The 20,662-nt window shown below is 49.2% G+C and overlaps 6 protein-coding genes across 6 annotated transcripts; 4 read left to right on the top strand and 2 right to left on the bottom strand.

Annotated features, from left to right (window-relative positions):
• Positions 1-980: 980 nt before the first annotated feature.
• Positions 981-5,364, top strand: HOO65_090133 (Histidine protein kinase NIK1; the record flags this gene model as incomplete). The annotated part of the gene is made up of 5 exons (XM_071004424.1): positions 981-1,308; positions 1,384-1,809; positions 1,884-2,743; positions 2,832-3,098; positions 3,205-5,364. 5 exons carry the CDS (start codon positions 981-983, stop codon positions 5,362-5,364), a joined length of 4,041 nt encoding a protein of 1,346 aa, XP_070856019.1.
• Positions 5,365-7,236: 1,872 nt separating this feature from the next.
• Positions 7,237-8,062, bottom strand: HOO65_090134 (uncharacterized protein; the record flags this gene model as incomplete). Its single annotated transcript, XM_071004595.1, has 3 exons — positions 7,237-7,459; positions 7,865-7,884; positions 7,988-8,062. 3 exons carry the CDS (start codon positions 8,060-8,062, stop codon positions 7,237-7,239), a joined length of 318 nt encoding a protein of 105 aa, XP_070856020.1.
• Positions 8,063-8,898: 836 nt separating this feature from the next.
• Positions 8,899-11,673, bottom strand: HOO65_090135 (Condensin complex subunit 2; the record flags this gene model as incomplete). The annotated part of the gene is made up of 3 exons (XM_071004446.1): positions 8,899-10,800; positions 10,881-11,499; positions 11,567-11,673. The coding sequence occupies 3 exons, from the start codon at positions 11,671-11,673 to the stop codon at positions 8,899-8,901; spliced, it is 2,628 nt and encodes an 875-aa protein (XP_070856021.1).
• Positions 11,674-13,665: 1,992 nt separating this feature from the next.
• On the top strand, positions 13,666-17,061 carry HOO65_090136 (putative cation exchanger C3A12.06c; the record flags this gene model as incomplete). The annotated part of the gene is made up of 2 exons (XM_071004438.1): positions 13,666-16,643; positions 16,740-17,061. The coding sequence occupies 2 exons, from the start codon at positions 13,666-13,668 to the stop codon at positions 17,059-17,061; spliced, it is 3,300 nt and encodes a 1,099-aa protein (XP_070856022.1).
• Positions 17,062-17,809: 748 nt separating this feature from the next.
• HOO65_090137 (uncharacterized protein) lies at positions 17,810-18,205 on the top strand (the record flags this gene model as incomplete). The annotated part of the gene is made up of 1 exon (XM_071001607.1): positions 17,810-18,205. One exon carries the CDS (start codon positions 17,810-17,812, stop codon positions 18,203-18,205), a length of 396 nt encoding a protein of 131 aa, XP_070856023.1.
• Positions 18,206-19,217: 1,012 nt separating this feature from the next.
• Positions 19,218-20,238, top strand: HOO65_090138 (Phosphomannomutase; the record flags this gene model as incomplete). Its single annotated transcript, XM_071004573.1, has 3 exons — positions 19,218-19,313; positions 19,401-19,855; positions 19,986-20,238. 3 exons carry the CDS (start codon positions 19,218-19,220, stop codon positions 20,236-20,238), a joined length of 804 nt encoding a protein of 267 aa, XP_070856024.1.
• Between the last annotated feature and the right edge of the window lie 424 nt (positions 20,239-20,662).

Here is a 20,662-nt window from a genome sequence, read left to right on the forward strand (position 1 = left end):
AGGAAAAGAAAGAACTAGAGAAAAGCCCGCTGGTAAGTTGGGGTTGGCCTCTTGTATCTTTATAGTAATCTGTAGGGTGTGTATGGCAATAAATGCTGTTGCATTTCTTGATAATTCTTCTCTTCCTTCCCTTCTTGCTGCTGCTTGCCCTTTTTGTTTTTTTTCTTTTTTGTTTCCTTCCCTTTTGCCTGCACTCGTACTTGCACTTACTAACGTGCTTCTTGCCTTGTTCCGCTCCGGATCCTTCTTGGCCGTCTTTTTTCCTTCTTCCTTCCTTGTTCTCTTTTTTTTTTCCTTTCCATATTCTCTTAATTTTCTCTTCCCTAAAATTTCCTTTTTCTCTTCTACTTCTTTTCTTCCTTTATAAACCTAGGATTAGCTAAACTAAGCACGATATTAACAACAAACTTCCCCCTCAAAAAGGAAGCTCTGCAATAGCAAAAGGCATAACGCTGAATGGGAAAGCCTCTGAGGGACAAGAGGACGTGCCTTTTATATTTCATCGCTATTTCCCGTCTATCTCCATTGTAATTTCCATCACCGCCTTCGGCTTTTGTCTGTCCCTCTAATTGCAATATCGACGAGAAGGGCCCTTTGCTAGCACAATATACGCATTTTCCTCGATCCTCTCGATCTTCTCGATCTCCTCGATCTTCTCGATCTTCTCAGTTTTCGTTTCTTTTTTTCCCTGTCTTTCTTTTTCTGCCGTCATTCATTAAGGGCCAAAGCTTCTTCTGGGAGACAAGAACAGCGAAATATCGGCCAAAACGAACCAACCAACGCATACGCACATACGTCCCCATACCCATATCAGCAAAATAACAAGCTCACGGCCATCCCAATAAAGCTTTCTTCCAGCCTCCTCCCCGACCCCACCTTTTTTTCCTCGGCGTGTTTTCTCTCGCCGTCTTCCGGGCCTTGAACCCCACTTCTGAACCTATCTCTTTCCTCTTCTTTTTCTCTCCCCGCAAACATACATCATGGGCGACAAGTCAGCCTTCGCCGCTATCACGGCTGTCATCTCGTCTTTGGCCCCCGACCCAAATATTCCCACTACTCTACCACTCAATCTTGCTTCTCAAATCAGACTGCCTGGTGATGACAGCGCTCAAAAACGCCTTCTAGAACAAGAGCTAGCCAAGCTTGTTCTTCGAATCGAAGGTCTAAATACTCGATCTGAGCCTATTACAGAGCCTATCGCCACTGAAAACTCGACTATTCCTGGTATTTCGGTCTCTGCTACCGAAGCTCTCTCTGCAGCTGGCAAGCGGGCAGCTGCTTCAATACCGACATCTACAGATGCCCAAGGTGTGTACTAGCTAACCAACCGGTGTTTCTCTCCTGTTTTCATATATTTCTCTGCCTCAAAACTGACAATTCTAGATCTCAACTCTTCTGTCGTCGCTCCTCCTCAAACTGATCTCTCTGCTTCCATCGATACCCAGCTAGCCCAGCACCAGACTACCGCATCTGAACCTCAAGATACACACCGCATAAAGACACTGGAAGCCGAGCTCTTGAAGCACCAAAAAGCAAATGAAGCCTTCCAAAAAGCACTCAGAGAAATAGGGGACATCCTTTCCGCCGTTGCTCGCGGCGATCTCACCAAAACTGCCAGTCTTAGCGATGTCGAAGTCGATCCTGAAATTACTGCTTTCAAGCACACAATCAACCGCATGATGCAGCAATTAAATGTTTTCTCCAGCGAGGTTTCACGTGTAGCTCGCGAAGTCGGCACCGAAGGTCTGTTGGGAGGCCAAGCGCGTATCGACGGTGTTGATGGCACTTGGAAGGAGCTTACGGACAATGGTATGTCATGTCCCATTTTTTATTTCTTTTGTCAATGTTGGGTTTCTTAGGTCCAAGGCTAACGCATCTCCTAGTCAATGTCATGGCCCAAAACCTGACCAATCAGGTCAGAGAAATCGCCTCTGTCACTACTGCTGTGGCCCACGGAGACCTGACAAAGAAGATCGAGCAGCGCGCTCAGGGAGAAATCCTGCAGCTGCAACAAACTATCAACACCATGGTTGACCAGCTACGTACATTCGCTTCCGAAGTCACGCGTGTCGCTAGAGATGTCGGGACAGAGGGTATCCTGGGTGGTCAAGCTGATGTTGAAGGCGTCAAGGGCATGTGGAACGACCTGACCATCAATGTCAATGCCATGGCCAATAACCTCACTACCCAAGTCAGAGATATCATCAAGGTCACTACTGCTGTCGCAAAGGGTGATTTAACGCAAAAGGTCCAGGCCGATTGCAAGGGAGAAATATTTGAGCTCAAGTCCACAATAAACTCCATGGTTGACCAGCTGCAGCAGTTTGCTCGAGAAGTTACTAAGATTGCCAGAGAAGTCGGCACTGAGGGGCGTCTTGGCGGACAGGCCACCGTGCATGACGTTGAGGGAACCTGGAGGGACCTTACCGAGAACGTTAACGGCATGGCTATGAACTTGACAACCCAAGTGCGTGAGATTGCCAATGTCACTTCTGCAGTCGCAAAGGGAGACTTGTCGAAGAAGATTCTTGTACCGGCTCAGGGCGAGATTCAAGATCTCAAAAATACTATCAACACCATGGTTGATCGCCTGGGCACCTTTGCCTTTGAGGTTAGCAAAGTCGCGCGCGAAGTCGGTACTGATGGTACACTGGGAGGCCAGGCCCAGGTGGCCAATGTTGAGGGCAAATGGAAGGATCTCACCGAGAATGTCAACACGATGGCATCAAAGCTTACTGTTCAGGTATGTTGGCGTAAACAAAGCGCGCTTGTCCGCCCGCAACAAGAACACTTGAGCGCATATACTAACCGTTGCTCTTCTTTTCCTATAGGTGCGCAGCATCTCCACCGTTACCCAGGCTATTGCCAACGGTGACATGACCCAAAAGATCGAAGTCCAGGCTCGAGGCGAAATCATGATATTAAAGGAGACAATCAACAACATGGTTGACCGTCTATCCAGCTTCTGTAACGAAGTGCAGCGTGTGGCCAAGGATGTGGGCGTTGATGGGAAAATGGGTGCCCAAGCCGATGTAGAGGGCCTCAATGGACGTTGGAAAGAGATTACAACAGATGTCAACACCATGGCTAGCAATTTGGTAAGTGGAGTACCCCAAGTCAACTTGTTTTTTTTGTTTCTCGCTTTCTCCTCTACTCTCACCTATCTCTTCACGCGAATATTTTCGTCTAACACATGTAACCTAGACCACCCAAGTGAGAGCCTTCTCCGATATCACAAACCTCGCTACAGATGGTGACTTCACCAAGCTGGTCGATGTCGAAGCTTCAGGAGAAATGGACGAGCTGAAGCGCAAGATCAACCTCATGGTGTCAAACCTGAGAGACTCTATACACAGAAATCAGCAGGCCCGTGAAGCTGCCGAGCTTGCCAACAAGACTAAATCCGAGTTTTTGGCCAACATGTCGCATGAAATCAGGACGCCTATGAATGGTATCATCGGCATGACCCAGCTCACTCTTGATACCGACTTAACACAATATCAGCGTGAAATGCTCAATATTGTACACAACCTCGCCAACAGTCTTCTTACTATTATTGATGATATCCTAGATCTGTCCAAGATTGAAGCTCGTCGTATGGTTATCGAAGAAATCCCGTACACACTCCGGGGCACTGTTTTCAACGCGCTGAAGACTCTGGCAGTCAAAGCTAATGAGAAATTCCTGGATCTTAACTACCGTGTTGATAGCTCTGTCCCCGATCATGTCATTGGAGATTCATTTCGTCTGCGCCAAATCATTCTTAACTTAGTTGGGAATGCCATCAAGTTTACGGAAAACGGAGAGGTCAGCCTCACAATTAGAAATGCTTCAAGCCAGGATACTAAGACGTACCAAGACGGCAATATCATTGAGTTTATCGTGCGCGATACCGGAATTGGCATCGCCAAGGACAAACTGGATCTCATTTTCGACACATTCCAGCAGGCCGATGGATCCATGACACGCAAGTTTGGCGGTACTGGCCTGGGCCTTTCAATTTCCAAGCGTCTCGTCAATCTTATGGGCGGTGATTTGCGAGTGAACAGTGAACCTGGCAAAGGTTCCGAGTTCTATTTCACGTGCCAAGTGCGCCTGGCCTCCATGACAATCTCTCCTGAGGAGCTTAGCCAGTACCGGGGTCACCAAGTACTTTTTGTAGATAAGGAACAGTCTGATTTTGGGCCTGGCGTCCAGAGCATGCTCAACGAGATGGGCTTGATTCCTGTTCTTATTACGTCGGAGACAAGTGTGTCGCTGTCGATGAGGCCCGGTGCGACTCTGCCATACGATATTATCCTGGTAGACTCGATCGAGACGGCTCGCCGTCTTCGGTCTGTGGATGACTTCAAGTACCTGCCGATTGTGCTGTTGGCCCCAGTGGTGCATGTTAACCTGAAGTCTTGCTTAGACCTCGGCATTACATCATATATGACGACGCCTTGCAACATCATGGACTTGGCCAATGCCATTGTTCCAGCACTAGAAAACCGTGCCACCCCGTCGCTAGCCGACAATACCAAATCGTTCGAGATTTTGCTTGCCGAAGATAACCGCGTGAACCAACGGTTGGCAGTTAAGATTCTGGAAAAGTACCATCATGTGGTACACGTGGTGGACAATGGACTGGAGGCTGTGGAGGCTGTCAAGCGCAAGAAGTTTGACGTGATTCTGATGGATGTTCAGATGCCCATCATGGGTGGCTTCGAGGCCACGGGCTCGATTCGCGAGTTTGAAAAGACCATTAGCCGCCGTACCCCTATTATTGCACTTACAGCACATGCCATGATGGGCGATCGCGAGAAGTGCATACAAGCACAGATGGATGAATACCTGTCAAAGCCACTGCAGCAGAACCACCTCATCCAGACTATTCTCAAAGTAGCGACTTTTGGCTGTGAGCTGCTGGAGAAAAACCGAGAACGGGAACTGGCGCGCCAGGCCGAAGCCAAGTCTAGCAGTGGCCACCATATGGACCAGAATGCTAGTGCTAGCTTCCACCAGTACAGTACACAGGGACATCAGCGGACTAATGCGGAGTTGGTGTCTGCATATGGAAGCTCGTTCCAGAGCATGTCCAGGGCGGGCAACATGGATCAGAAACGGCCTTCGGCAGGGTCATCAGCGGCGGGAAAGAAGAGACACGCAACGTCATCAGCCTCATCGAAAAATCGGAGTAAGAGTTCATTGACTTCAACTTCGACGTTGGCATCAGCAGGTACCACAAGGGGGAAAGCTGAGATGGAGCAAGAGGCTGGGAATAGCACCGGCCCCGTGGTTAAGCCTGCATCTACAACTCGATCCGAAACGGAGGCTGGAGATGCGGCGGAGGCCATGGACATGGATCCTGTTGTCGCAGCATAGAGTATAAAAGGGCGGCTGGGAAGGGGGGTGATTGGACGTTGTGCCTGATTCTCTTTGGTTGTTTTCTTTTTCCGCCGTTGTTTTCCCGTTGTTTTCATTATATATATATGTGTGTGTGTGTTGTACAAGGCTTTCAGTTCTTTTCCTTTTTGTACTCAAACCAATTGGATGGTATTTAGAGACTCTATTTATCTATGCAAGCCTTTCTCTTTCTCTTCTTGCCAACACGGGTGAATGGTTGTGAAGAAAGCATCTAGTGACGTCATTAGACTCGGTGGCAGAGACAAAGGGCGTAGCTGCTGCTACATTTGGCTTAAGAGATGATGCCATGACAGCTGCTATCGCTACTTGCTTCCTTGGTTAGTTAGGTACCTATGAGCCCAGCACTTTGCTCTTATCCTGCAGCCCTCTCTCCCTGTTTTGTCTATGCTCACCCCCTTTCCCCTGTCCGTTCTTTCATGTACCCTCCCGTCCTTGGACTCGCCTACTCTTTTCTTTCCCTTTTCTCTCCTTCTGTCTTGGACAGGATGCACAATCACAATGTGTTTTTCAGTCACACATCAAACTACAAAATCACAATGTGTTTTTCAGTCACACATTAAACTACAAAATCACATTCATGAAAGACGCTGAAGCATTGAGAAAACAAAGGGGGAAAGAAGGAAAGAGGGAATGGAAAAGAAGAATAAAAGAATAAAAGAATAAAAGAAATCTTGCTTGCTTGTTTTGTTTATCCTGATCAATGAGCTAGTGGCTAATAAATTGCACATTCACCCTCTCCCCCTCCCCTTCCCCTCCCCCATGCAAAGTACGGATTTTATCTCTTTTTTATTTGTTGCCAGAGTATTAAAATAAAGAATAATACTAGCAAAAACAGGAAGGTAAGTCAGTTGAGCTGGTCTTTACGGCCACGTCTTACAGCAGCGCTGTTCGTAGCCGGTTCCTTTCTTTTCTTTCTCTCTCGCCTCATGCCCCTTTGTCCTCTCCCTTACTCTCTTTTGCTTTGTCTTCCCTTCGTAGACTCGGACCTGATAACTGCTAATGCATAAACAAAGGAACTCTCTACTAAAAACTTTGCATACTGCACCGTACGGTGCTTGCCCTGTTTCAGGCTAGACCATCAAATTCGCTTTTACCGATGGGGATCTCCCTGGGCTGAAATACCTCGATTTAGGAGCGGAGAGAGCGCCTAGGCCTTTCTCTTTCTCATCATGGGCTCTTTGACTCCCCCGCGTATCAATTAGACGAGTGTGGCGCTCCTGGTCATTTGTTATTTATACCCATGGGGAACTTGTAACTGCTGTGCTGTTGTGCATTCACATCCTCTTGTTATCTGAGTAGCTGTTCTATCGGTTTGCCTATTTTCTACCTGTTTTTTTCCTGGGCCAAGATAAGAAAAAGAAGAAATGTGTTCTCGGTTTGTCATGGGCAAAGGGAAGCGAGTGTGTCGCTGTCCTCCCCCTCCTTCGTCATCGCCATCCTCACCGCCAGCGCCAACAACAGCCTCTCGCCCCCGGACTCAGCCATCCCTCGCGTCTAATAGCAGCTTCTCAACCATATCTGCACCAAAACAGCCTACATTGCTCAACCCTTCCCGTGGGATGATGGATATGATGGCCCTAGCTCTTCATCGAGCCGATGCCTTTCAGTCTGTAGGGACTGCAAACTCAGAGTTGTGTTGTGTCGAGAACAAGCTGACTCTTGAGGAGGAGCAGTATGCAGCCGAGATGAAAGAGGCTCTACAAAACAGAGCCCGAGTCAAGGTCGAATATCGTGTGGTAGAGCGGCAGGGATAGGGGAATAGGGGAAGAGAGACGCAATAAATGTTACTAGCGAGTGAGATGTGCTTTCTCAACCATCACTGCTGTCGGCCTACTTGACGTCCTTCTCCGCCTCTTCTTCCTTCTCCCCATTCCCCTGTCCATCCTTCTCGCTCTCCTTGCCCATCTTTTCTTCCTGCTCCTTCTTCCGTTTGTGCTCTGCCTGTCTTTGCACTACTCCTGGCGATGCCCCCTCAAATTCTGCCATCAGCAAGTCTAACGTCTTTTCGAGGTTTGCTAGGCTGTTTTCCATGGCAGCAGCCGTCTGCTCGCCCCTGCACACAAGAGAAGATGAAGATAACAGAGTTAGCCCAAGATGCATACATACATAGAGCGGGAGATTTTGCATGCTTCGGGCAGGGAGTTTGGAGATGTGGAGGAGACCGAAAAAGCCAAGAGCAATAACACAATTTACGACCGCCACTGCCCATTAGCAAAGAGCCTCAGAACAAAGATCGGCCATTGACAGCCGGCCAAAAAAAATCCTTGGCTGCATCAAAGAACAAGAGAAAGAAACGGGCCCGCTTCTGTCGCTTGTATGACGTCATCGTGAAAGGCGCTGATCCTTGTTCATCTCAGGGAAGATAGGGTTTAGACGGGCTTCTTTGAGGGCTAGGGCTTGGATTGTATAGGTTGGGGTGAGGGGGTAGACGGGGAGGGGAAGGAGAGGAGCAACATACTTTAGAAGTTCGCGGTATGCCTATTAATAAGAAGTGCAAGAAACAGGTTAGTGAAATTGCTACGGTAGATAGTAGATTGTTGGAGACCAAGAGCGCTTGTCCCCTGTTTCAATAATCTCTCACCTGCGCAAGCTCGGCTTCAGAAAGTTGCTCCTCGTTGGCCGAGTTTCCGTGGCCATTGACGCCATTGTTGCTCATGATGAATACTAAAGTGCCTAAGCAGTTTATTGGTTCTATGGCGATCGAAAGGATGAAAACCAGAAAACGGGAAGTAAAAAAGAAACACACCAGAATGTTGAGCCAATTAGGAAGGCTAATATCATACAGTGCAGCTGAGCAAGGCTGGCAAGAATGAATCGCCCCACTTGACGCTTTAGTGCATGTGTAACGTGACGAGTTGATGGGTTTTGGGGGTTACACTAAATACCAACCAACCCCTTGGTAGGAAAGAACTAGAGCAGGAGGCGCGCCTCTGTAGGACTTATTTCGCAGCATTGGAACTAGGGAGAGAGGGCGAGGCACTATACGAAAATGCCCTTTATGCTGTTTGAAACTGCTGATTTCAAAGGGCTCCCTCAAAGCGACGCTAGAAGGATAGAGAAAGCCCTTGCTAAAGACACAATTAAAGTTCACAACAGTCAGCATAGTGAGGACATGATCTTCTTGTGAGTCCTGGGCGATCAAGGCAACAGACAAGGTAAAATAAAAGAGGACGCTGTTAGACGGAAATTATAGTGTCTGCAACATCTTAGACGCTCACTGGAACGTGAAGACCAAAAGGAATAAATGGAGATGTATCATCCAGGCGGATAGTACGGGATGGATGGAGAGGCCCAAATGATGAAGAACATAGAGCAGCCAAGAATACTGGCAGCAACCTAAAAGTCAATCTCACAACGTAAATTAATCTGATGTTCAGATATACCTTAACCCTAGTGGAGTTGGTACGTTATATCTTCATATATTACATCGATTCATGATTGCATGCTGGTTTTCCTCATGACACTCTATACCTAAGCTCGCCTCTCTTATCTCTACTCTTCTACAACCTCTGCTGTCCAGTCTTTCCGGATATTTAGTTCTTGCAAATCGTCTGTCTTCTCAATCACCAATCCCCGCTCATTAGCCAGATGCAGCAAACAAATAAAGCAGTAGCTAGTAGAAATATCGTCCATGACGGCCTTGGGATACACCGTTTGCAGGTCGTTCATAACCTCTGTGAACTTGAGGGTAGGATCATTGCTGGGGTCCCGCGGTGTTTTAGCTTCGTCTGTGTCCTCTGGGCTGCCAGGCTCGTTCTCGTCAGTCTTTGGTCTTGGCGTTGGCGTAACTGGTCTCTCGCCGTCGGTTTCCATGCTTTCAAAGCCAATGGTGTTCCATAGCTCCTGTTTCAAGCGTCTCACATCGACCTTTTTAGCAACGCGAGCATACTGCACGTATTCCGGCCGGATACGTCGTGTCTGTGTGACAAGTGTTGTGCCAAAGTCTCCCATCGTGTTCATGACTGTGTCGCCGCCCATCATCATATGCGTCATGCCGCCGCCTTCGCCCATGGCTGGTGCATCTGCGCTAGGAGAAAAGTGATCTCGAGCATCGGCAAACTGATCGTCGTTGTCATCATCATAGCCGCCGGCAAATGGCATATCGTCTTGGAAGAAGTTGGCATCGTAATCACCGCTCGGTGCAGCATCATCGTCGCCATCCATAGTAGGCGGTGTCTGCTTATGTGTTGCCCAAAAGGCTTCATTCATGTCGGCTTCATGCATGTTGTCAGCTCCATTGTTCCCATCGCCCCCTAGTAGAGGACCAAAACCAACGGCTCTCCGGCGACCCATGCGTGCACGAGGCTTCAGGAAAAGACTGAGGAGGTTTTTAGAGCTAAAGTGCTTATCGTCGGGAAGCAAGTTGCGATTCTTAGCCTTCCAGTCCTTCTTTGGCAGGGAAATGGCAGTGTTGGAGGCTGCAGGCGTGTAGAGAACCTCTGCAATGGCGTCCTCCAAAGGTGAGTCAAAGTTGATAGAGAATGTTTCCTTTTCTTTGCGTTGGCGGGTAGGCCCAGCCGGCTTATTGATATCCTTGATTTTACGGATTCTCCAATGCTCAGCACTAGTCCAGTTTTTCTGCAGGGCCTGGTCGAAATAGCTGAGGATATCGTCGTGCATCTTTTCATTTGTTTGGGGATGGCCCATTGTCACAACGTAATCGCCATTGGGATCATCAAGCAGTTGTGCATCATCGCCGCCGTCCTCTAGGTTACCGCTAAATACGCGCATTTGTGGTTCCAAGGCAGCTTCGCGGGCCCAAGCCTCGCCACCTTCTCCAAATGCAACGTCGTCGGCAAGGTCAAAGGTTCCAAGGCCGAGATCATCGTCGAAGCCGGCGGCATTGTCGTCGTCAATCATCATACCGGAGTTGTTGTCAAGTGAGCTCTTATCACCCTCGTGCTTCCAGTCTTCAGGTGCACGCAAAAACGGAATATCAAGAGAGCCGGACGGATCGCCTAGATCAAAAGTCTTGAGCGAAGGACACACATCGAGTTCGTCCAGGAAGTTGAGGTCGGGGAAAAACCGCGCCCGCAGCGACGCCAAGTCAACATCAGCACCAGGATATTCATCTTCCGGATCAGCCGAATCTCCGTCTTCCCTTTCCTCTTCTTCTTCAATTCTCGACAAATCAGCCCCCCCGTCAAATTCGGCGGTGGCATCAGAAGCATCCGTTTGGGAGCGCTTTGCCGCGTCGTCGGTATCATCACTGCTATCAAAGACAATGCGACCCTTGGAGTCAATCATGAGATGGTTAAGCAAAAGGCCCTTGGCGCCGCCTTCGTCGAAATCGGCAGAAGCCTTTTTGAATAGAGGGTCGACAGCAAATTCGAGCTCGAGCTTTTTGAGCTGCAGTGAGGAGAAAGATGGAGCGAGCGTGGCCTCGGAGCGAGCCTATTAGTCGAGAGGGATTAGGCGGTTAGCACTGATAGATGGATAGATAACAATGGGGAGGAAATTCTTGTTAGGCCTACCTTGCGTTTAGTCTTCTTTTTGACATTGCCGTCCTCGTCAACCTCGTCATCATCACTCTCGGCATCTTCGGCCTCTCCGTCGCGGTCCTTCTTTTTGTTATTGCTGTCGGCAAGGCCGCTTAACAGCTTTCCAGTTTCGGTGGCTACACTGTCGATTCTACTAGTGTAGATCTTGACACAGCCGTCGAGCGTACAGCTAGCCTTTTGAAAGTTAACGCCGTCGCCTTCCTTTAGCAGCGACATGTCATGGAAGTAGTCGATTAGGGCAAAATTCCACGAGTTGGCGGCGTTGATCTTGTTGTCGGTAGCCATTTTCATCCACTCTTCAAAGTTTGCTAAAATGGGAACACGCTTCATAGGCGTGACCGCAGTTCCATTGACCACAAGGCTATCGTCATCGTCGTCGTCGTCGTTGTTGCCACCGCCATAGCTGCTGGCTCTGCGGTTCCCACGGGCCGGAGTTGTCGGGGCGCCGGTGTTGTCAAAGTCCGTTAGTCGACGGTTCTTTCGGGGTGTGGCGGTTGCTGCACGCTTGAGCTCGTTTCTCTGGGCTTCGTGGGCGGCCTGGCGACTGTGCATGCGACGGGCTTTTTCAGAGGCGTCATCATTAAGGGGAATTCTGTAGGCAGAGAAGGGCTGGTTAGCATGTAAAGGCAAAGGCGGGACATGGACATGGGTAGATTTACCGCATAGTGGTGGTAGTAGTCGTGGTCGAGGATTTGAAGGGAGAGTTCATTGTGCCTGTAGACATGCGCGAGCCCGCAGGCCGCGGTTTCTGGGCCACACGAGGCATATCTGCGAGGGGGTTTTCTTGCTTGTGCGCCTGATTGTCTGGCTCAACAGCGCTGCCGTTGGTTGGTTGGTTGGTTGGTTGTATTTTCTTTGAGGATAAGACTAGGCAAATGGACGAGTAAACAAAGGGAGATGGGAAAGAGAGGGGCTGCTATATAGATAAGTGGCGTATGTGATATGGTGCCAGGGATTGGGGTAGAAAGATTTTCTTTTAGGTCGTCTTTTTTGTTTGGCCTGCGTCACTTGCCCAAAACTTGGCACAAATATCTACTATCACGACTGCACCCTCTGTTTATCTGCCTGTTTTTTATGGCTCTTTGAAAGTAAACAAAGCCTAGGCCAGAGTAACCAGGCTAAAGAGACGTGGGGTTAGCCGCAGCCTTGCTGCGACAGCTCTCCCAGAGTTCTGCCGTCATAATCGTGCTCTCACGTGCTAACCCTAACCCTAACCAACAGACCCTAGATCTGTTTCTGATTTTACCTCTTTCGGCCTAACTTGCCTCCGGCCGGTTTTTCGCTACCTTCCTCTTTTGCTCTTCCCCTGCCGTGCGGGTTGGCAGCTCAGCCCCCTTTCCGGCCCACGATCAAAGCTCCTTGTCTTTTTTGCAGCTAAATCCTCAGAGCTCCCCAAGCTTGGCTGTTTATTAGGACGTCAACCATCGTTGGACCAGTGAATTCCGAGTGTTTTTGTCATCGATTTATTTACTGGGAATGTCTTTAATTAGCTGTCATTTTTCCCTCGATGCAAAGAGAGGCCGCCAAGCTTGACGGGAGCTTCCCCTTGTTTGTCCCATCCCCCTTTGTTGTCTAATCGCCACCTAAAAAGCACCCCAAAAGCCCAAAAACTGTCCAGTTCCAGCCCAGCCAAGGCCAAGCGATGCATCAATTAAGCATGCATTAATTAAGCTTTGAACCTTAACATGAACTGGAATGCGCGCGCTGCTGCCGATTTTGTGCTGTTTTTTTGGGCGACAATTTCTATTTATTTTCCTCCTTTTTCTCTTTTTGTTGCCATCACAATGCACCGCCCACCACCGACTTGAGCTTATTGAATAACTTCTTGGCCGCCTTCTACTATATGATAACGTGCCTTGGGCCTATTTTCCTTCTCTTTTTTATTTTATTTTATTTCTTTCACATTCCCTATTTCCCTATTGAAGCGAGTGAGTATTGGTCATTCGCTCTATTTCCGGCTAGTAACCCGCTCTTGTGGCTCAAATCGATGTCTAATGGCTCGATCCCTCGTGACGATTCCCTGTCTTACGTTGTCTTTGGCCTCTTGGATGTCTTTTCTCCAGCAGTTTGCTCTTAGTCGCCTCTTCTAATCATCTTGCTCCATATCTCTTCTTTTTTTCTATTTTTCTCTTCGGCTTCCTCCCACACCTACACCCACGCCCATGCCCACGCCTCATCCTCGTCCTCGCTCTCTCCAACTCCTTCTCGCTGCTACTATACCTGCGATGCTCTTATATGGCTGTGTTGTGCTGTCACCTCGTCCTTTACCCGTGACCGTGACATACATGTAAAAAAGTACCTTAGGTCTCTGTCGCCCCCCCCCCCTCGTTTCTCGCTTGTGCGTTTGCTATTTGTATCTTGCCTAAATTTTGAGTGTTATACTCCCGGCGTCGTCATCACCCATAATCCTACTTAAAGCCTTTTTTGCCTTTCCATGCACCCACCCAGCAGCCCCCATCCTTATACATGCACATACAGCCAGGCCGAGGGCATGCCACTGTCCACCTCATTGTCCGTGTCACATAAACCATCACATCCCATTTTAACCCGTCTACCCTACCTACCTATCCACCTCCTAAGATAGCTTCTCCTTTCTTGTCTTCCGTCCTCCTATGAAACACTCCGAGTGTTCGCTTAATTAATTGCCGCTCCGCCGAATCTGGGGTTTCCAATATCCCCCTTGCGCCAACTCCAGCCAAATCGACTCCTATCCGAACTCTTCATAAAACCCCCGAATCTATAGGACTGTACCTCGTCAATGTCAAACTCTAGTCCCCCTCGGCTCCGGCCGTTGAATCCACGGGCCCGACCAGCTGTGTCTTTCCGAAAACCCAGACGGCCCCTTAGCCTGCGTCCCTTTGCAGCTACTATAGCCACCATATTCCTACTTGCATCATGGTCCTATGTGTCACATACTATTGTGCCTGGCCTTAGAATTAACCGTGGCCCTGACGACCCCCCCGACTCTCTCCCACAATATTCTTTCGCAACTCTGGAACGCTCCGTCGCCAAGCAGCTCGACTGCCGTGACGTCATCTACGCGACCGACAAATGCAGCTTTGTCCAGGAGCACTGCAGCGACGAGAATGCCGGCCTCATTTCTTATCTTTCGCTATACTACTGCTACGCACCATTAGGCAAGCCCGTCAACTTCGTCTTTTTGGTAATGTGGCTTGGTCTTTTGTTCACGACTATTGGCATCGCTGCTAGCGACTTTTTCAGCGTCAACCTAGCCACAATCTCTAGTCTGCTGGGTTTGAGTCAGAGCCTAGCCGGCGTAACTTTTCTTGCCTTTGGAAATGGGTCGCCCGATGTCTTTAGCACTTTTGCTGCCATGGGCTCGGGGAGCGCATCAATGGCGGTTGGTGAGCTGATTGGTGCTGCCTCCTTCATTACAGCCGTAGTGGCGGGCTCTATGGCCCTTGTGCAGGAGTTTCGGGTAGCTAAAAAGACGTTTGTGCGCGACATCTGCTTCTTCATTTTCGCGGTTGTCTTCACCACTTATTTCCTGTTTGATGGGAAGCTTCTCTACTGGGAGTGCTGGGTCATGATTGCTTACTATGGTCTGTACGTGGTGACTGTTGTCACCTGGCATTGGTACGAGAAGAGGTCAAGTATCTCTGCTCGACATATTTATCAGGACAACTGCGAGTTTGAACCCTATAGAGACCGAGATGCAGCCTCCACTTCACATAGCATTCGCCTCTATGGGTCTAGCAATTCCTCTGTCTTGCTACTAAGTCCCGACACTCGGCACCCATCGCCACCCGAAAACGCGGATCCAACCACGCCTCTTCTTGAAAGTGGTATGAAACGCCATTACGAGGAGGAAGAGGCCCAGGAGAATGACGATCTTGAAAGTCTAGTGGCTGCTGAAATCTCGTCTAATATGCGTGTTTTACGACCGCCTGGGCGTAGAAGAAACACTGTAATGACACCTATCAGACCCAGTCTAGTTGGTGCTCTTGAGTTTCGCTCTGATCTCGCCCGTGTTCAGCGAGAGCTGAACCCTGTGCCATGCCATAACCATTCCTCTTCTTCTTCTGCCACCAGACCCCCATCGCACTCGCGGTGCTGGTCAACTACGGATATGGAAGGCATGTTCAACCCACCCACCAGCCGCTCTCGCTCACCTAGTCCCCATTTCAGCACTGGGGCCGTTAGTCCTTTGGCTCTAGGTGATCTAAGTCGACCTTCTCTGATGCGTGAGCGAGCTCTATCTTCTGGAGATCAGCCTAATGGCAATGACCTGCCTGTGCTAGTCCCACCTCCTGCCATGGCCTCGACTGATGACCTAAGCCGTCTACTTCGTGGCGCCTCAGTCAGACACCACACGCCCTCATCTGATCAAAGACCAGTTCACCAGCACTCGCGAACTGCAAGCTCAACTTCGTCCTCTTTTCGTTCTTTCAAGATTGACGGCAATCTCGCCCCCCCTCCTGTTTTCCAGCACCACCATCACTCCAAGAGTGGCCATTCTGCCGGGTCAAGTAGTGCAAGGCGTAGTCCACTAAGTCCAACGACTCTCCCTAAGCTTCATATTCCTAGTCCTTTAGCACAAGCTACGGTTCCATCAGAGGTAGAATCCCCCCTTTCTCCGTTCCCTGGCCTTGATGTTACCTCTCTGCCAGTCTCGCCTACTATTCCCGAAGAAGTCGAAGAAGGGTTTGAAGGGCCACAAATGTCCGTAGTCGTCCCGACGTTGAACATAGAGAGTCCCCGCTCAGCTAGCCTGCAAGAGAGCTCTCCATACTCCTGGTGGCCGTCGTTTCTTCCATCTCCAAGTACCTTGAGCTGCACTCTGTTCCCCACACTTCAAAGATGGGAAGACAAGGGCCATTGGGATAAATTCATCAGCATCGTTACAGTTCCCAGTATTCTGCTGCTGGTTTTGACCCTTCCGGTTGTTGATGGAGAAGATATCGAGGGCGAGGACGACCACGCGGACTACACACTGCCATCCTCGACTCCTATTCCTCCATTAGCCCCGCCTGTAACAACAGCAACTTCCGTAGCTGCAAACGGCACATACACACCTGTAAATCTAACAACGCCGATTAGCATTACGGCGCCTTTCTCTCCCTCTCTCGTCAATCCTCCGTCTTGCGGTGAAAATGAGTGGCAGCGCTACCGACGCTATAGCCTGAGCCGCGGGCGTAAGAACTCGTCAGTATTCCGGTCGTCCCGTGTTGCCACGCCAGCCCTGATTGCTATTGACTCGCCGACCAATACTCGCTCTGAATTGCACATTACAGCGCCCGTAGATGCGGCGATGCTCTCGGCTAAGATCTCGGAGACTCAGCAAGAAGCTGCTGCGGCACTTAGCTGGTCACGATGGCTCGTTGGGGTGCAAATTTTCACCGGACCAGCCTTTTTTGTTTGCGTGGTCTGGGCCAATTTACTTGAAGATCTCGCCAACCCCGTGAAAAGTCTCAAACACTTTCTTCTTATGGGCTTAGCATTCTCCATGCTCATGTTTGGGGTCTTCCTCCTGACTACAGCGCATGATGTGCGGCCTAAATACCACTCAATGCTGTGTTTCATGGGGTTCCTGGTGAGCATTGCCTGGATTGCGACAATTGCTGGGGAGGTTGTTGGCGTGCTCAAGGCAGTAGGCGTCATCATGGATATCTCTGAGGCCCTATTAGGCTTAACCATCTTTGCGGCAGGCAATAGCTTGGGTGATTTGGTAGCAGATATAACCGTTGCGCGCTTGGGATACCCAGTGATGGCCTTGTAAGTTTTACCTTTTTTTTTTTTTTCATCTCTCTACTTTTACCCCTTCTCTTGTGGAACATAACTAACACCTTACTTTTCTTGCTTGTTTTACAGAGCCGCATGCTTCGGTGGTCCCATGCTTAACATTCTCCTAGGGATTGGTGTCGGCGGTGTCATGATGATGTATCGCCGTGCACATCACAAACACCAGCATGACCCCTCAAAGCCAATTCACTACAAGCCCTTCAAGGTCGAGGTTGGCGGAGCGCTATTGATCTCAGCCATAGGCCTGCTGATTACACTGGTTGTTTTGCTGGTAGTAGTGCCGGCGAATAAATGGGTGCTCAACCGCAAAATCGGCTGGGGTCTCATCATCCTCTGGGGGGTGACCACAAGCATCAACGTTGCTTTGGAACTCGGTGGCTACCTACGATAAGGCCACAGCTACCCGTTCATTTTCATTTTCATTTTTTTATAATGCTTTCATTCCCTATGTTATTGCGATAGTTCCTTGGTTACGGCCCTTTCTTTCTAATATGGTGTCATTCTTTAGTTTGTGAGCGTGGGCAGCGTTGGGATTTTATTTGTTGATTTGATTGGATTTGGCGTGGGTGGGCGGCGCTTTTGGTCACATGGTTGTTTTTGTATATTCATATTCAGCATAATTAACTATATGGGAGGCCATTATCATTATCGGCTTCCAAGATACCAAAAGATTGCCCCGGATGTCAATTTGAGAGGTCTTATCCTTCTCTGCTACGGGATAGGCAAAATATTGCCGCTCAGCTGATAATGCCACTAGAGATAGTGGAGCTGAAGCTTAGAGTCCAAGCTAGCCAGCCATAACTCTTTTGACATGGTTTTCCTTCTAGCGTACGATGTAGCTCATTCGACGGAAGAGGAAATCCAGAGATGGAAGTTCCTAATCTTTTTTTCTAATGCTCACCGATGATGCTACGAGGGAGAAGGGATGGCGAGCTCGAGGCAAATAGGCCGGAAACGGCGCAGCGGAGGCGGTATTTTCGTGTATATAAAGCATGAAAAGCACCGCGCAATGGACATTTACAACCCACCCAATCACCAACACCGTTCACATCATCCAGATCTTGCCGATATTGCAACACCAACTTCTTTACTTTCAGCTCCACTTCCAAACCCACATACACAGACTAACAGCCGCAAACATGAACTTCGGATCTATTGCTTCCAAGGCCGGCGAATTTGCTGAGAAGCAGATGGGCGGCAACAAGTCTAGCTCAGGCCAGAATGCCCCGGACAGCCAGGCCCAAACCGAGGGCCAGAGCATGTCTGCCGCCGACTCCAACTCGGGAGCCGCCGCCTCTTCCGGCAAGTCGAAGTGGGAGGACGTTGGATCGCAAGCTTCCAAGGCCTACGGCGACTTCAACAGCAACCGCGCTGCCGGGAAGTCCACCGACTTCTCAGAGATTGGCGCCGTGGGCAAGAGCGCATATGCTGCCTATGGTTCCGAGGGCGGCCAGCAGGACGACCTGATCAACCTAGGCAAAGGCATTGCATCGGGATTCTCAGGCAAGGGTGGGCAGACTCAAGACAAGCAGTAGACCGAGGCCCATTAAGAGCTAGTGGCGATTTGATAGGATCACAGGTCCAGAGTCGATAGAATCTTAAAATCTTTGAGACATAATAGAACTATAATAATAAATGACTTGAGAGCAAACTGTGTGTTATTAAGAGGCCAAGGATGGTTATCTACAGATCAGTGCTAAGACTATAGTCTGCCACCTGGTGCCAGGTGGAAAGCACAATAACTAAGCATTTATGGCGCCACATGAATAATGAATAAAGAAACAGACCATTGCAAAGTATTGTATTTATTGCCTGAGTAACTTCTAAGCAGCCCCACTCTGTAGCTAAGGTGTCCTCTCCAATTGCAGGTGGGGCTCTTTCATGAAGCTCTTGTCTTGAGATCAACCAACAGCGCTGCTGCCATCTCATCGATTAAATTACAGAAAGAGGAAGCTATAGACATTGGGGTTTCGAGCTCATCACCCCAATTGATCGCCAGCTGATGAAGAGGCGGAGAATTCGTCAAGTCACAAATCAACCTGCGTAGCTTTACTTGCCTCACTTCTCGCCCAAAGCCAAAGATGCCCCACACTGTCTTGTCCCCGTGTTAGTTTATCGAAGGCTCTTGCTTGAGACCACGCCCTCGAGGCTCAAGCAAACAGACAAACAAGGCATGAATGATCGCAAGCTGTAATATAACATTGCACGTGTGTAGATAAACAAGGCGGCTAACGCTTTGCCTTGCCGTATAGATAAATAGTTGAATTTACCATACTTCTACTGCACATCTATACATGCATGCGTACCCTCTGCCCCTCCTTCCTCCAAAGTTCCTTCCTGCCCGCTCTCTCTTTCCTTCTGCTCTCGAAAGGAAAGGACCCCCAGGGTAACAGCTCCCTTCTATTTTACAGCGACTTGCACCTCCTTATTTTACTTCCGTTGTTTGTCGTTTTTTACTCTTTTTCTTCTTCCCTATCTTGTACTATCGCAGCGTCTTTTTAACTCGCCCTCTTTTCTTGATACCCCTTTATATAACAATCATTCACCATGGCTACTCCTTCCTATCCTCCTATCGGCCAGCGCCCCATCAATGATACCATCTGCCTCTTCGATGTCGATGACACTCTGACTCCCGCCCGCAAAGTTCGTTCCCATCAGCCAAATGCTTATTATGACCCCGTTGCAATTTCCTCTCATATCTAACCCGATTTTCTTGTCCCCCATCTACAGAAGATCTCTCCCGAGATGGTCGAGGTGCTGTCCAAGCTGCGCCAGACCATGGCCATTGGCTTTGTTGGTGGCTCCGACTACGGCAAGGCCTCTGAGCAGATGGGCGACACCGGTCGCTCTGTTCTCGACATGTTCGATTTCTGCTTCCCCGAAAACGGCCTGACCGCCTTCTACCAGGGCACCCCGCTGCCCTCAGCCAACTTCATCGGCTGGTTCGGTGAGGAGGAGTACAAGAAGTTTGTCCGCTTTGTCCTCCACTACGTTGCCGACCTCGACCTGCCCATAAAGCGCGGCACCTTCCTCGAGTTCCGCCGTGGAATGGTCAACATCTCGCCCATTGGTCGTAACGCTTCGGCCGAGGAGCGTAACGCGTACGAGAAGCACGATCTGGAGCACAAGATTCGGGAGAAATTTATTGCTGCTCTGAAGAAGGAGTTCTCACACATGGATCTGACGTGAGTAGCTCTTTTTTATACATCTCTACCTTTTCTTCCCCCCTCTCTGTTACCCTTTCTATGTTTTCACAATTGGAAACAAAAGCGCACATCTCCCTCTAACAATCGTGTTATCCTTCTCGCACCACAGCTACTCCATCGGCGGCCAGATCTCCTTCGATGTCTTCCCCACTGGCTGGGACAAGACCTACTGCCTGCGTCACCTCGAGGAATTTGCCACCAAGCCCGACGGCCATGCCTTCAAGAACGTACACTTCTTCGGCGACAAGACTTTTGAGGGCGGCAATGACTTTCAAATCTTCAATGACCCCCGCACCATTGGCCATACCGTCGTTGGCCCCGCCGACACTGCCAAGCAACTGAGTGAGCTGTTTGGCATCTAGCCCAACTTGTATGGAAACAAGCGAGAAAGTAGTGATGGAACTGAAGAGAAGACGCAATCGAGCCTTATGAAGAAAGAAGCTATCACGCTAGAGGGAAAGCAAATACACTCCCAAGGCTACAAAGAAATCAATGGACGAAAAAACATGTTCTTCGTTGATGATGGGATGAATCCTGCAATTTTCTTGTCTTTTGATTAATTAGGGCACCCTCCCTAGATATCATGAATACCACGAAATTAAACAAAAAAAATAAGTTGTTATCTTTGCCTTACAACTGTACAGCTTTAACCCCAACTCGACAATGAGAAAGGAGGATTGGCTGATAAGATAAAAGGAAAAAAAAAAAAAAAACTAGGAGCTATGTTAATGTTGATGTACATGATAAAGGGTTATGCAAAAACATGGGTTGGGGTTATATTTTATC

The sequence above is a fragment of the Ceratocystis lukuohia genome (assembly GCF_044167205.1).
Source record: "Ceratocystis lukuohia strain C4212 chromosome Unknown Supercontig9_pilon, whole genome shotgun sequence".
NCBI lineage: Eukaryota > Fungi > Ascomycota > Sordariomycetes > Microascales > Ceratocystidaceae > Ceratocystis > Ceratocystis lukuohia.